At 36.6% G+C, this 12,423-nt stretch overlaps 1 protein-coding gene across 6 annotated transcripts in view; it reads left to right on the forward strand.

Annotated features, from left to right (window-relative positions):
* The window catches only part of sgsm2 (small G protein signaling modulator 2), a 45,557-nt gene that overhangs the window by 23,571 nt on the left and 9,563 nt on the right, over nucleotides 1–12,423 (forward strand). The window contains exons 4-14 of one of the 6 annotated variants that reach the window (XM_043258596.1): nucleotides 1,884–2,048; nucleotides 2,577–2,644; nucleotides 2,811–2,959; nucleotides 3,058–3,192; nucleotides 3,932–4,056; nucleotides 4,708–4,775; nucleotides 5,111–5,274; nucleotides 5,555–5,687; nucleotides 6,730–6,867; nucleotides 10,450–10,612; nucleotides 12,312–12,376. In XM_043258596.1, the coding sequence (XP_043114531.1) occupies nucleotides 1,884–2,048; nucleotides 2,577–2,644; nucleotides 2,811–2,959; nucleotides 3,058–3,192; nucleotides 3,932–4,056; nucleotides 4,708–4,775; nucleotides 5,111–5,274; nucleotides 5,555–5,687; nucleotides 6,730–6,867; nucleotides 10,450–10,612; nucleotides 12,312–12,376 (1,373 nt within the window). The remainder of the gene's footprint in view (nucleotides 1–1,883; nucleotides 2,049–2,576; nucleotides 2,645–2,810; nucleotides 2,960–3,057; nucleotides 3,193–3,931; nucleotides 4,057–4,707; nucleotides 4,776–5,110; nucleotides 5,275–5,554; nucleotides 5,688–6,729; nucleotides 6,868–10,449; nucleotides 10,613–12,311; nucleotides 12,377–12,423) is intronic. The other 5 variants (XM_043258597.1, XM_043258598.1, XM_043258599.1 and 2 more) reach the window with 5 other exon arrangements.

The following is a 12,423-nucleotide window of genomic DNA, read 5'->3' on the forward strand; positions in this document are numbered from 1 at the left end:
CTTATTTTCAGCTTAAAGATGGGATTGTTCAGCCCGAAATTATTTTATTTACTCACCCTCATTTTTTGGTCTTTTGTTAAAAACGTACAAGAACTAAAGAATTGTTTTTCACCATATAGTAAAAGTCAAAAACAACAGTAAAGGAAAAAAAGCTAAATTAAAAAACAAGATATTTTCTTTTGCGTTCCACAGAAGAAAGAAAATCATACAGGTTTTGGTTGAATTGTCTCTTTAAGAATTTTTTTTTCCACTGATGCCACTATTTTTTACCAACCAACAGCTCTATTCAGTCTTGGCTTTCTGCACTTGTGACAGTGCCCTAAAGCAAGATTGTTTTTTTTTTCCTCGGATCTTCTGTGATTTCTTCATTTCTCCGAGCTCAGTGACGACTTTCTGTCATCCTAGAGCTGGTGTCTGGCGCTCTGTAAAAACGAACTGTGCTTTTTGTAATGCCAAAACATACAGTACTGTTCAAAAGTATGGTAAAAAGTAAAATGTAAAAATTTTCTGATGTTCACCAAGGCTGCATTTGTTTGAGCGGGAAATACAGTAAAAACAAGTAATGTTTTGTAAAATGATTTCTAGTTTTTAGAGTCATATAAATCCTCAGAAGCTGTGAAAATCGTAATGCATTTCTCTCAAAATTCTTTGATGAATAAAGTGTTTAAAATAATAGTACTTAAATAGAAAATGTACAGAAAAGTTTCTGTGTGAAGTTCACTGTCACTTTTGGTCAATTTAATGCATCCTTGCTGAATAAAAGTGTTAATCACTTGCTGACGACGCACTTTTGATCGGTAGTGTAATTGATCCTTTCGCAGAGAGTTTGATCTGACCAATCTCAACGCTGGAAATAATTTTTTTTCCCCATAAACAAACCAGATCGGGGAGTAGATTATGGTTGGTGGACTCAAACTTGACAAATTACGGATTCACATTTCAGTTTACCCTCTGATGTTCACTCGTGTTTATTTCATGCTGTAAAGAGGAAGAAATGATCAGTTCAGGTGCCACTTAAACCAAGACTACAGCGATCTGCCACAACACATTAAAGAGTCACAAAATGCTATTTATTGTTTGAATTCCTTTAAAAAATGGCAATTAGAAGCAAAGACTTTGCGAAGCCAAAAGTAACCCACTCCCTCTTGTCTATCAGCACAGTGTCCTCTTTGCTCCACAAAGTATTCTCCAATGCGTGAGAACATGATGAGTAGCGTGAATGAGAGGGCTTGTCTAATGAAACTAATGCAGGCAGGACTTTGCCGAGGGTCAGTTATGGAGACTTTATCCAAACTGCTGTTCAGGAGTAACTGTTGGTCTTGGCCATTGTCTTCTATGACAGATGAAGCAACTCTAATCTTAGACGTTCGATGCTCTTGTGTTACTTAGTCTTTTATCTTTGGGATTTATCTCTTTTAATACTCTCAGGCGAGTCTTTTGGGATGACACATGCTCTGTCTCTGTCATTGTGTGAATATGAGTGTGTTGTCCCGGTTGGCTGAATGGCCTGGCGGGTTCGAGTGGGTTTTGTGACTTCGTATGGCCCTCCTGCACTGCTGTAGATGAGCAGCCAGGTCATCCCGTTGAGATGCTGTATGGAGAAGTATATGGACTCACAAACACTTAGAAACACCCACTGACAGGCACAGTCTTAATCCAATTTGTGTCTCTTGCTTCTTTCATAAAATCAGACAATGTAAGTATTTTTTTAGTTTATATGAGGACAAATAGAAGCACAATATGACTGAAGGAAGGCCTATTCTTAACTTTTTGGGGAAAGTCTCCAGGATTATTTCATTTGATCACATAAGATGTTTGGTTCATAATGACTCTATTTGCTTGTTGTATGCATTTTTGAATATAAAATGTATGGTCTTTCTCAGGAGAACCCAGAGCACAGGACAGGAGCCCCTCCGGAGACAGGGCTCTTCTGCTGGCCGAGCGCCTCAGCCACTCTCTGCCCAGGCCATCAAGCACATATGGGTCCGCACGGCCCTCTTTGAGAAAGTCCTGGACAAAATAGTGCAGTATATTGTGGACAATGCAAGGTAATTAGCATCAGTACTTAAAAGCTCTTTCAACTTTGTATGACTTAGTTTTTAGGATTAAAAACACAATTTATTCTTTAGCACCTCTAGAAAGTTTTTTGTACTCTACATTATAATGTTGCAATTCTTATTTTCGCTTTTTTAGCTTATTTAAAATAATCTATTCATCTGTTTTGATGAATAGATTATTTTAAATAAGCTAAAAATGATTTTAATTTATTTTAAATAAGGAATTTAAATATCAAAATGATTTGTTAATAGCATAATATGAAACATAAAAAAATAAGCTTGTTGATATCACATTGTATTTGTACGTAATAGTGGCTGCATAACATGCATTGCTCATCTCTCTTATGCAAAGTGTTATTTGCCAAGATTAAGGCTCGAAATTTATCATTTGTCCATGGTGATTGTTGGGGCTGTCATATGGAGCTCGTGAAATAATGTGTTATTTGTTCAGCCTTTGAAAGAGGTCTCTGGTTATTGACACACACATTGTGTGTGTTTGCTGTTTGTGTGTGTCTGTAGTAAGTATTATGAAAAGGAGGCTCTCATGCACGACTCTGTGTTTGGCCCGATACTGGCGGGACTGCTGGGTGAGTCTATCTGATGCATAAAACACACTCTATCTGCTCATAATGCGGCTAATATAATATTGTTCGATAAAAGAAAATGTTTAAGCGTTCGTTATTTTATTATAATTCACTCTTGCATTTCTTTATCACAATATGTTATCACATTACAATTCGTTTTTATCTATAGTCGGGCCTTGCGCACTAGAGTACACTAAGCTCAAGACATCGGATCATTTCTGGACTGACCCATCAGCAAATGAGCTGGTCCAGAGGCATCGCATTCACGGGGCCCACAGGGGCCAAGAAGTGTCGCCGGGCCGCAGGCCTGCACTTGGGGTGAGAGTATTATACGTGTAGGGCTTCTTGCGCTTGTGCAGTAATTTTGTTTTAGTAAATAATCCATTTAAAATCTCATATTGACGGTTTTTCCTTAGATCCGAAAGCGTCAGTCCTCTGGAAGCATGTCTGAGGACAAGTTTGCAGCCTCGGCCAGAGAGTACGTCGAATCCCTCCACCAAAACTCACGCATTCATTTACTCTACGGAAAAAACAATGTACTCGTTCAACCGGTAAGACAGTACACACACACACACACACACACACACAGAAGCAAATGCACTTAGAGGACAACTAGTTTTGCATCTACAGCTCTTTTGATGATTGACTTTAGATCAATGAATCTTATCTAATCAATATAATGGATCTTAAAGGCTGCTGGTTATGGGACTTGATCCAGAGTGGTGTAGATATGTAGAACTGTTTAAGTAGTTGTCTGTTAGATGGGTTTCCCTGGCTTTTTTAGTTCTCCGGCCCATGCTGACTTCCCAGCTGCTAGTTGGCTACTCTTGTGAACTGGAAAAGGCAGACTGGATTAGCCATAACACCACATTAGATTTGTCATCAAATGACTCAGGCACGGAATGAATGTGTGCATGAAAGTGTTTGTGAGATTTGCAACGGTGACTGATGTAACTGGGCACAGAAAGTGCTGGGTCTGGCAAGGACTTGTAGAAATCAATGGTGTAAACGACCCTTGCCAAAAGGTTTGGAGTGATTCAGGTTTAATTGGATTTCTGTGTGAAACCTGATGCGTTTCTCAGCTCTAATCATCACAGTAAATCGACAGAGACGTTTTATTAATGTTGCTCTGTTGCTTTTTACTCAAATTTTTCTCTAGTTTCTCCTTTTTCCTGTTTTTAGTCCTGGTATGTTACCTTATTAGCAAAGAAAATTGTTGCTGATTATGCTAGTTATTTTTAGAGGAGTTGGGGAAGCTGTGTTTTATTGAACAGACGTTGTTCCTTGCAGAAGAAAGACATGGAGGTGCTGCGGGGTTACCTCTCCCTTCATCAGGCGGCCGAAACACTCACGCTGAAGTGGACGCCCAATCAGCTAATCAATGGCACTCTGGGAGACTGTGACTTGGAGAAGAGGTAATATATATACTGTACACACACACAGGAGGAAATCTGTTAAATTAGGTATTCAGGTAAAATGGCCTGGAAGAGCTTGAGATGGTCAATCACTGCAGTTCATTTTGCTGCAACTGTACTTAACACTTAGGAACTGAATCGATTGCTCCGAGATTATGAGGTTGAACAGAGCAATTACTTTTACAGAGGATGTAAAGGAAAAGCAGAAGATGAGTGTCCTCATGTGCTGATTGTTGGTTTGTAAAAACCGCAACTGCTTATTTTCCAGTTTGCAAAACCTTTTGAGTCTCAAATACTAAAAAAACGCTATTTTCTTGAAACTACATAAAAATCCTTGTCAGACCAACAGATTTGTCTCAACTAGCTAAACACAGTTGTCTGAACAAAGAATTTCAAAATAGTTGAAATGTTAAGGCTTTGTGAGATCCCAGCATGCATTGCAACATAATAATAAATAAAATAATAAATTATGCAGTTACTGTCATAAGGATTTAAAAAAAACAAATAAGACATATAATGTGAGGTTATTTAACAAAACAACATTGATTCATTTGCTGAAAAGACTGTTAGGTTGCTGATCTTTCTAACAGAACATTTTTCTCTCTTTCCCACTTTCTGCCTCTTTCTTAATTTTTTTTTATCACCCTATAGTATTTACTGGGACTACGCTTTGACTGTGCCTTTAAGACAGATTGTCTGCATACATTGTCACCAACGGCGTAAGTCATATTATATTAAATTATATCATTCATCCTTAATGTTTCAACATTGCCAGATAGCTACCTTCAGTGTAGCACATATTTCAGTCAAGTCAAGTCACCATTATTTATATAGTGCTTTTTACATCGCAAATAGTGTCGAAGCAGCTTTACAATATTAAACGTGGAAATAGTGCGTCTTTCTCTGGCCAGACAAAACCAGCAGGGTTTTTTTTTCAGCTGCCGGCAATTCAGATTGTGCAGAGGACTCATCTCATTCATTATCAGTTATTGGTTGAATTCACATTATCACCGATTAGTATATATACTTTTTATTAATGTTAAATGTTTCTCAGCGGACTGTGGGGGTACTCTGGTGTTAGTAAGTCAAGATGGGATCCAGCGGCCTCCTCTACACTTCCCTCCTGGGGGCCACCTGCTGGCTTTCCTGTCCTGTTTGGAGACGGGTTTACTTCCCCGGGGTCAGCTTGAGCCACCCCTTTGGTCCCAGAAAGGCAAGGTGAGTGTCTTGCTGCAGCACTTCATTACAGATGTCATCTAAAAGATTGTTGAAATTAGTCTGTTACATTTCAAACATCTAAATCATTAAGGGATAGAATGAAAATTAAGATGATGAAATTTTACTCACTCCCAAGGCCATCCAAGATGTAGATCAATATTTCTTCATCGTAACAGATTTGGAGAAATTTAGCATTACATCGCTTGCTTACCAATGGATGTTCCTTGTTTGAAGTGAGAAGTTAAGTTTAGTTTGGATTATTACTCTGTGTGTCTAACAGGGTAAAGTCTTCCCTAAGCTCCGTAAGAGGAACAGCACGGCCCGTTTAGTCGATCAGGATGGAGATGGAGAGGAGCAGATCGCTGCAGACTATGTGTTTCGCATCGTCTATCCAGGGCACCGTCACGACTCAAGTGAGTCTTAGAAGAAATGTGTCTGTGCTCTTCACGTCTCTGTCTCTCTTCACACATACAGTATCTCTCCATCCATCTAAAGTGACCCCAAAAACCTCAAAGCCACACATTTATATGCATGAACCTTCCATTATAATTAAGTGTAAATTAAGCATCCAAAAGTACTTGTTTGGGGCCAGTCTGCATCTTAAAACCCTATTGGTACTCGCATATCCATTACTCACAGCCACTGTTCAGCCAGACCTGATTTCCCTGATGTGTGAACGCTGAACAGGGCTGCATCAGACACCATCCCCGCATATCATTGTTGTCTGTGTGTTTTGTTCTCACTTTTCTGTGGAACATAACAGCCGTTGTGGAGGCTGCTGGGAGGGTTGTGAGTATTAGACACAGCCTTTAGTTTTTCAACTGTTCTGACTGGGATGACAGTGTTCCTTTTTATATCTGTGTATGTATGCGCTGCAGAAAAAAATCATCTTCAGAAACAGTTTCCGTCTTGTTTTCCAGTTAAAATATCAAAACAGCATTAAAACAAGATCCATTTTTTGGAGAAGCAAAATTGCTTAAGATATCAAGCCTTGTTTTCGAAGAACATGTCTTGAATTACCTTTTAAGCCAAAAAAATAATCATTAAAACAAATTTATTATCCATTTCTAATTAAATGTAAGATTTTAATTTTAAAATCAGGATGGCAAAAAAACCTTTTACATTTAAGTTTAATAAATTGACATTTTGTGATGCTTAAGTTTAAAACAAGTAGAAACAATTAATTAATTCAAGGTGTATTCTCTCTATTGTTAATGCACACTAAGTCCTTTTTCTAATGTAAAAAAATAAATATGAAAAAAAAAAACTGCATATTTCGGGCTTGGTATGCAATGGCTTTTAATATCATATACCCTCGTTTTAAGCATGTTTATATATTTTTCTACAAAACAAGAAAAAAAAATACTGATATAATGATGATTTTTGTGTGTGTGTGAGTGGAACATGACTTTTCTTCTGAGGCGGGTGCTAAACTGTGTTCTTTTATTGCCCAAGCAGTCACTATAAACTACCATCACACCACGGGCAGTCGTGCGCCCTCTCTGGACGACGATGAGGAGGAGGAAGATAGACTTCACGCTATGATCTCTATGATCTGCTCACGGAACCTCACAGATCCTAATGTCATGAAAGGTTTTTATCACCAGTGGCCCACTTCATTCTCCCTCCTTCCTTTCATCCTTCCTCTCCTCCCACTTTCTTTCCATCCCAACTGTTACCTGGTCCCCACAAGCATTGACCCAGCAGTGCGGCCGGTTGTCGGTCAGTGAGGACAGATTGAAACACAGTAGGCGCCTCGAGCGTCATGGTTCACTTGTCACTCTTAAAGTTGTTGGCCTGATCTGTATGCTTGTAACCATGGTAATATTGCTGCTAGGTCAGGTGGCACAGGATCCTGAGTGTATGGGGCACACGTGCATTCCATCGCACAAGAGAACAAGGGATCTATGAAAAGTTACTAAACACCACAAGAACATACTGTTCTAGTAATAAGAAAAGTGTAGCATATACAGTACAGTAGTAGTGTATTAATAAATCATTTTAGTGTAGTTTTTTTTGCTAAATTGTGCATTGTTCCAACCTTTAAATAACTAGGTAGAAGGCTATTTATTGATTTAATATCCATAATTTGAAACATTTATTACTTAATTTTATTTCAATCTTAAATGTACTAAATTTTTATAAGTATAACAAATCAATTTAGCTAAAATTAGTAAAATAGTTAATCAATTTATTTGTAGAATTTTAACTATGAAATTTTTATTTCATTATTTATAAATCCTTTACATAAAATATAAACTATATATATATATATATATATATATATATATATATATATATATATATATATATATATATATATATATATATATGTGTGTGTGTGTGTGTGTGTGTGTTTATATATATATATATATATATATATATATATATATATATATATATATATATATATATATATATATATATATGTTAACATGTGTATAGTTCTAAGCCAAAACAACTAGGTCAGAAAAATTCTTTTATGTTTATTATTTCATATTTATTAAAAGTAGTAATTGTCATAAGTATATATAATATGTGTGTGTACATATACATATATATGTAGCTAATCTATTCTGTTTAAATATATATATAGTTTTAACCTTTTATAACAATGTATAAAAATTCAAATTCTTAATTTAGTTCACATAATATTAATGTTGAAGCATTTTTAAGTTATATTATATTGTATTATGCACACAAAACCTGAATGTCCCTTATTTAGCACATCTGGTTTTTGTGTGTGTGAGAGTGAGTGAGTGTGTGTGTGTGTGTGTGTGTGTGTGTGTGTGAGGTCAGTACAGTGCACATCTCTCTCCCCCTGACTCACTCTCTTCTGCTGTCGTCACTCTTTTCCCTCCACACCTCCGTTGCCGGGGGTTACCTTTCTCACAGTCGGGAGAGCTTCCACTGCCCTGCCACGTTGTCACACTACTACTCTGGCTTTGTTCTTTCTCCTCCTCACACACACACACACAAACACAAACACACACACACGCGCACACACACACACACACAACACTACCAGACTATCCTAAGAGGTATGATGTGCGTTCATGGAGCTCAGACTCCCTGCACTGTTGGGCCTGACTGTGGTGGCCAGGCAGCAATGCTTCCAATGATTTGCTGTTTTCCTTTTGCACTCTTTGGTTGACACGAGTAAGTCCTTAGAGTATTCTTGGTTATTTATAGGTCCTGTGTCTTTATTTGGTTTCACTGCCAAATGCTTGAGGGCTTTGCATGTCAAGTTTGCACACGTTATGTATTATATTTTTCTTTTTCGTTTCTAACTTTGCTGCGAATGCGCTCCACTGCTTACTTGTCAGAACCGTGCCTCCTTGCCTTTATGAATTCTCTCTTTTCCTCTTTGGTTTGAGTTGTGGTCGTTGTTGTGGTTTTGGTGTTCCTCCTGTGTTGAGCCGGTTTTCTGCAATGCTGTTCACTGTAATTCTTCACTAACTGCAGTCACCTTTCATTATATCGGTTAGGTCCTGTGGGGTTCTGGTGTAGTAGACACACGAATCGTTCCGTGAACGCGTCGCCCATTCGATCATAGCCTTACCAAAGTCCCATAGCCCACCTCAGACTTTTAGGGAAAGCTATTGTATACATGCTCTCCGTCCACATTGTTATTTTGGTTACAAGCAGTGTATAGCAGGTCACCAGCTCCAACCTGAAGAATTAAGGTGAAGAGCATTTACGTTTACTATCGACTCTTTTGGTTCAGTTGATTCACTCTCTTCACGTTTTATACAGCTACACACAGTATACATTCCTCTTCTTGATTTGTCTTTATTTTTGTCATGGTTCGATCTGATGCATCCAGCATGGTAGGAATGGTTACTGTCTGTCCTTCTATTACTTCTCTCCAAGCTCTACCAGTGCCTGGCTTGATTTGTGACACTGTGATTGATTGATTGATCGATTGATTGACTGGCAGGTCTCCTGGCATGGCATCCCCGCATCGTTTTACACCTTTTCCTTCTGTTCATTCATAGATGCATGTCTTTTGATATCCTTATATATTTCAGGTTTGCTTTGATTTCATTATGTGTGTTTAAGGACATTTCTGACAGGAAGAAATATCTGGACAAAAGAAAAAGTGCGTCTAAATTGGGGCTGTCAATTTATGTTCAGTGGTATTATTTTAAAAAGAACAAAATATGCAATTAATTGTTCGCTCACCTATATGTTTCAGTACAACCTTTAGTCAATGCTTTTTGGTAAAATCACACTTACGGACTACAGGCAATATTGCCTTGCATTAAAAAAAACCCCAACAGAAATGTGCAGAAGACAATGTAAGCCAAAATTTTAAACCAGAGATATGGTGTCTTAATGTTGCATTGCGCTTGGCGAGAGATGCTAAAAAACAGCAAAATTTTGTACTGTTCTGCCATACAACAGCTTCCTTGTGTAGAGTAGTACAGAGACTGTAGTTTACAAAACACAGAGTAGACATAATGCAAAAGCAAGTCGTGTCTAAATGACCCCTGTGGATAAACGGATAGTTTCATGTTCAGTAATATGGAAACAAAACACATATGATAACATCTACAGACACTTTCTTATTAAGTGATTTGCATCTGCAAAAATAATTATTTGAAATTAGGTGTTTTCCCAAACAAAATTGATGCGAGTAATTGTATTTCATTTCTATTATTTGATACGCAATTTAATCGATGTAATGAATTTCTTTAATTGATTGACAGCCCTAATCTAAATACCGTTCAAGACTGACAAATTGCTAAATATATAAAACATTCAAATCAGATCTATTAAAATGCAGTTTACTCTTCCTTAATTATCTCATGGTTGAGCTGAGGCCTGAAATTCGGTGAATCTGAGGCTTTTGAGCTGAATAAGATGCTTTATGGCCGTTCCAGTCCAGCTAAGAGCCTAATTTCCAGTAGAGATGTATTATGGTGTCTGGGATGTGAAATTAATTCCCACATGGTAGCTTTCCACCGTACAACAGCTTCCTAGTGTAGAGCAGCTCTGAGAGGCAAGAAAATGCCCATTTACAATGATCCTAGTAATACTAATAGTCAGTATGTTCTTCAGATGCAGGTTACTAGAGCAGATTTCATGTTTGCTTATTCATATCTTTTTTCCTCTCTCTTTCTCTTTCTCTTGCTCTGCCTCTTTTCCGTCTATTCCACTCCCACGCCCTAGTAGACCACGGGGACATGATGGAGATGCAGGGTTTTGGCGGCAGCCCGTTGTCATGGCAGCAGGGCGAGTGCACCAGTCATATGTCATCTTGTCTGTCCTGCTCCACTGGGGGCAGCAACGCTTCCGTCGAGCTTCCAGCCAGCTGTACCTGCATGCATGACCGGTGAGAGTTTTACCACAATACAATTAATACAAACATCTACTCAAATTACATCAAATTAATTTTCTTCACATGAAATCATTCTAATGTGCTCAAGGATGTTTTACGATATTTATTATTATAATCAGTGTTAAAAAAACACAATCAATTATTTTACAGGATTCTTTGATGAATAGTGAGTTAAAAGAACAGCATTTATTTAAAATCTTCTGTAACATTAAAAATCATCTTTGCTTTTTTTGGTCAATGTAATGCATGCTAGCTTAAAGTAAATCGTTAACATTTTACAATAAGATTTGTTTGTTAATTACGCGAGTAAACATGAACTAAGAATGAGCAATACATCTACGGTATTTATTAATCGTAGATAATGTTAATTTCATAATTTACTAATGCATCATTAAAATTACAAGTTTGGTTTGTTAACATTAGTTAATGCACTGTGAACTAACACAAACAATTAACAAAGATTAATAAAAAAAGTGTAATAAATTAATTATCTGTTCATGTTAGATCTTACTGTAAATTGTTACCAGTAAATCTTATAATGTTATATAATTTTTTGCAACCAGTTATTGTTTTTTTTTATTTAAATTACATTACAGACAAATTTGTCTTGCTTAACATTTTGTGCATCCTAAATATGTACACAAAAGAAAAAAATTATTTTCTTGTGACACTGACTTTTTTCAGTTTTTTCAGCTGTGACATTTTTTTTTTCTTTGCTTCATCTGAAGGTCATTACTACAGACTAACCATAGTGAAAAATTCATTGGTTTATAGCAACATCTGTTTTTTTTGGTACAGATTTATATAAATCATTATCACGCAATAAATTTTGAAAATTCCTTATTTGTTTTGGTTGTCAATGGATATCCATATGTAAAGATGCAAAGTCTGACATTTTAAACTGATAAATAAATAGCTTGGAGTAGCAAAAAAAAAAGGAAAAAGCAGAATGAAAGACATGCTGAGTGTGTGTGTGTGTAGCTGTTACGGTGTGGTTAGTAAGAGATTTAAGCAATTTAAGGTAAATTGGTAAAAACGAGCATTAAGGTAAACTTAAACACTTTAATCTACTCAGAACGAAATAAACAATATCTTTACAGGCAGGCAGGCAGGACAAAAACCGCACGCATATTAAAGACGAGAGCCGACCATTACACAGGATCAAACTAGAACTTAAATACAAACGGGAAATAACTAAATTAAGTAGACACAGGTGAAGACAATGACACAATTAACAAAAGTAGGTCACACAGAACACATGGCACACGACAAAAACAACAACAAAAAGAGTCCAAAGACGTGGCAGTAGCTAGTCTATTTTGTTTATATTTATTTAATCTATAACCTTTTATAACAATGTATAAAAATTCAAATTCTTAATTTATTTCACATAAGATTAATGTTAAAGCATTTTCATGTTATTTTATATTGTATTATGCAGACAAAACCTGAATGTCCCTTATTATGCACATTTGGTTTTTTGAGTGTATGTGTGTTTGTGTGTATATATATATATATATATATATATATATATATATATATATATATATATATATATATATGTGTGTGTATATATGTATGTGTGTGTGTATGTGTAAGCAGATTGGCTGTAGTTTGCATATATTTTTGCAAAAGCATCTGATTAGTCTTCCTGTATTGAAAGATGTAACGGATGTTTCCCTTCTGTGTCCAGTATTCCACTGAAGATGCTGTGCCAAAATATGAAGAGACAGATTGTGTCTCGAGCGTTTTATGGCTGTAAGTCCAAAGAAAATCTGTGCAATTTTTCATGTCAATTAGTATAA

The sequence above is a fragment of the Puntigrus tetrazona genome, chromosome 15 (genome assembly GCF_018831695.1).
Source record: "Puntigrus tetrazona isolate hp1 chromosome 15, ASM1883169v1, whole genome shotgun sequence".
In the NCBI taxonomy this organism is placed as follows: Eukaryota; Metazoa; Chordata; class Actinopteri; order Cypriniformes; family Cyprinidae; genus Puntigrus; species Puntigrus tetrazona.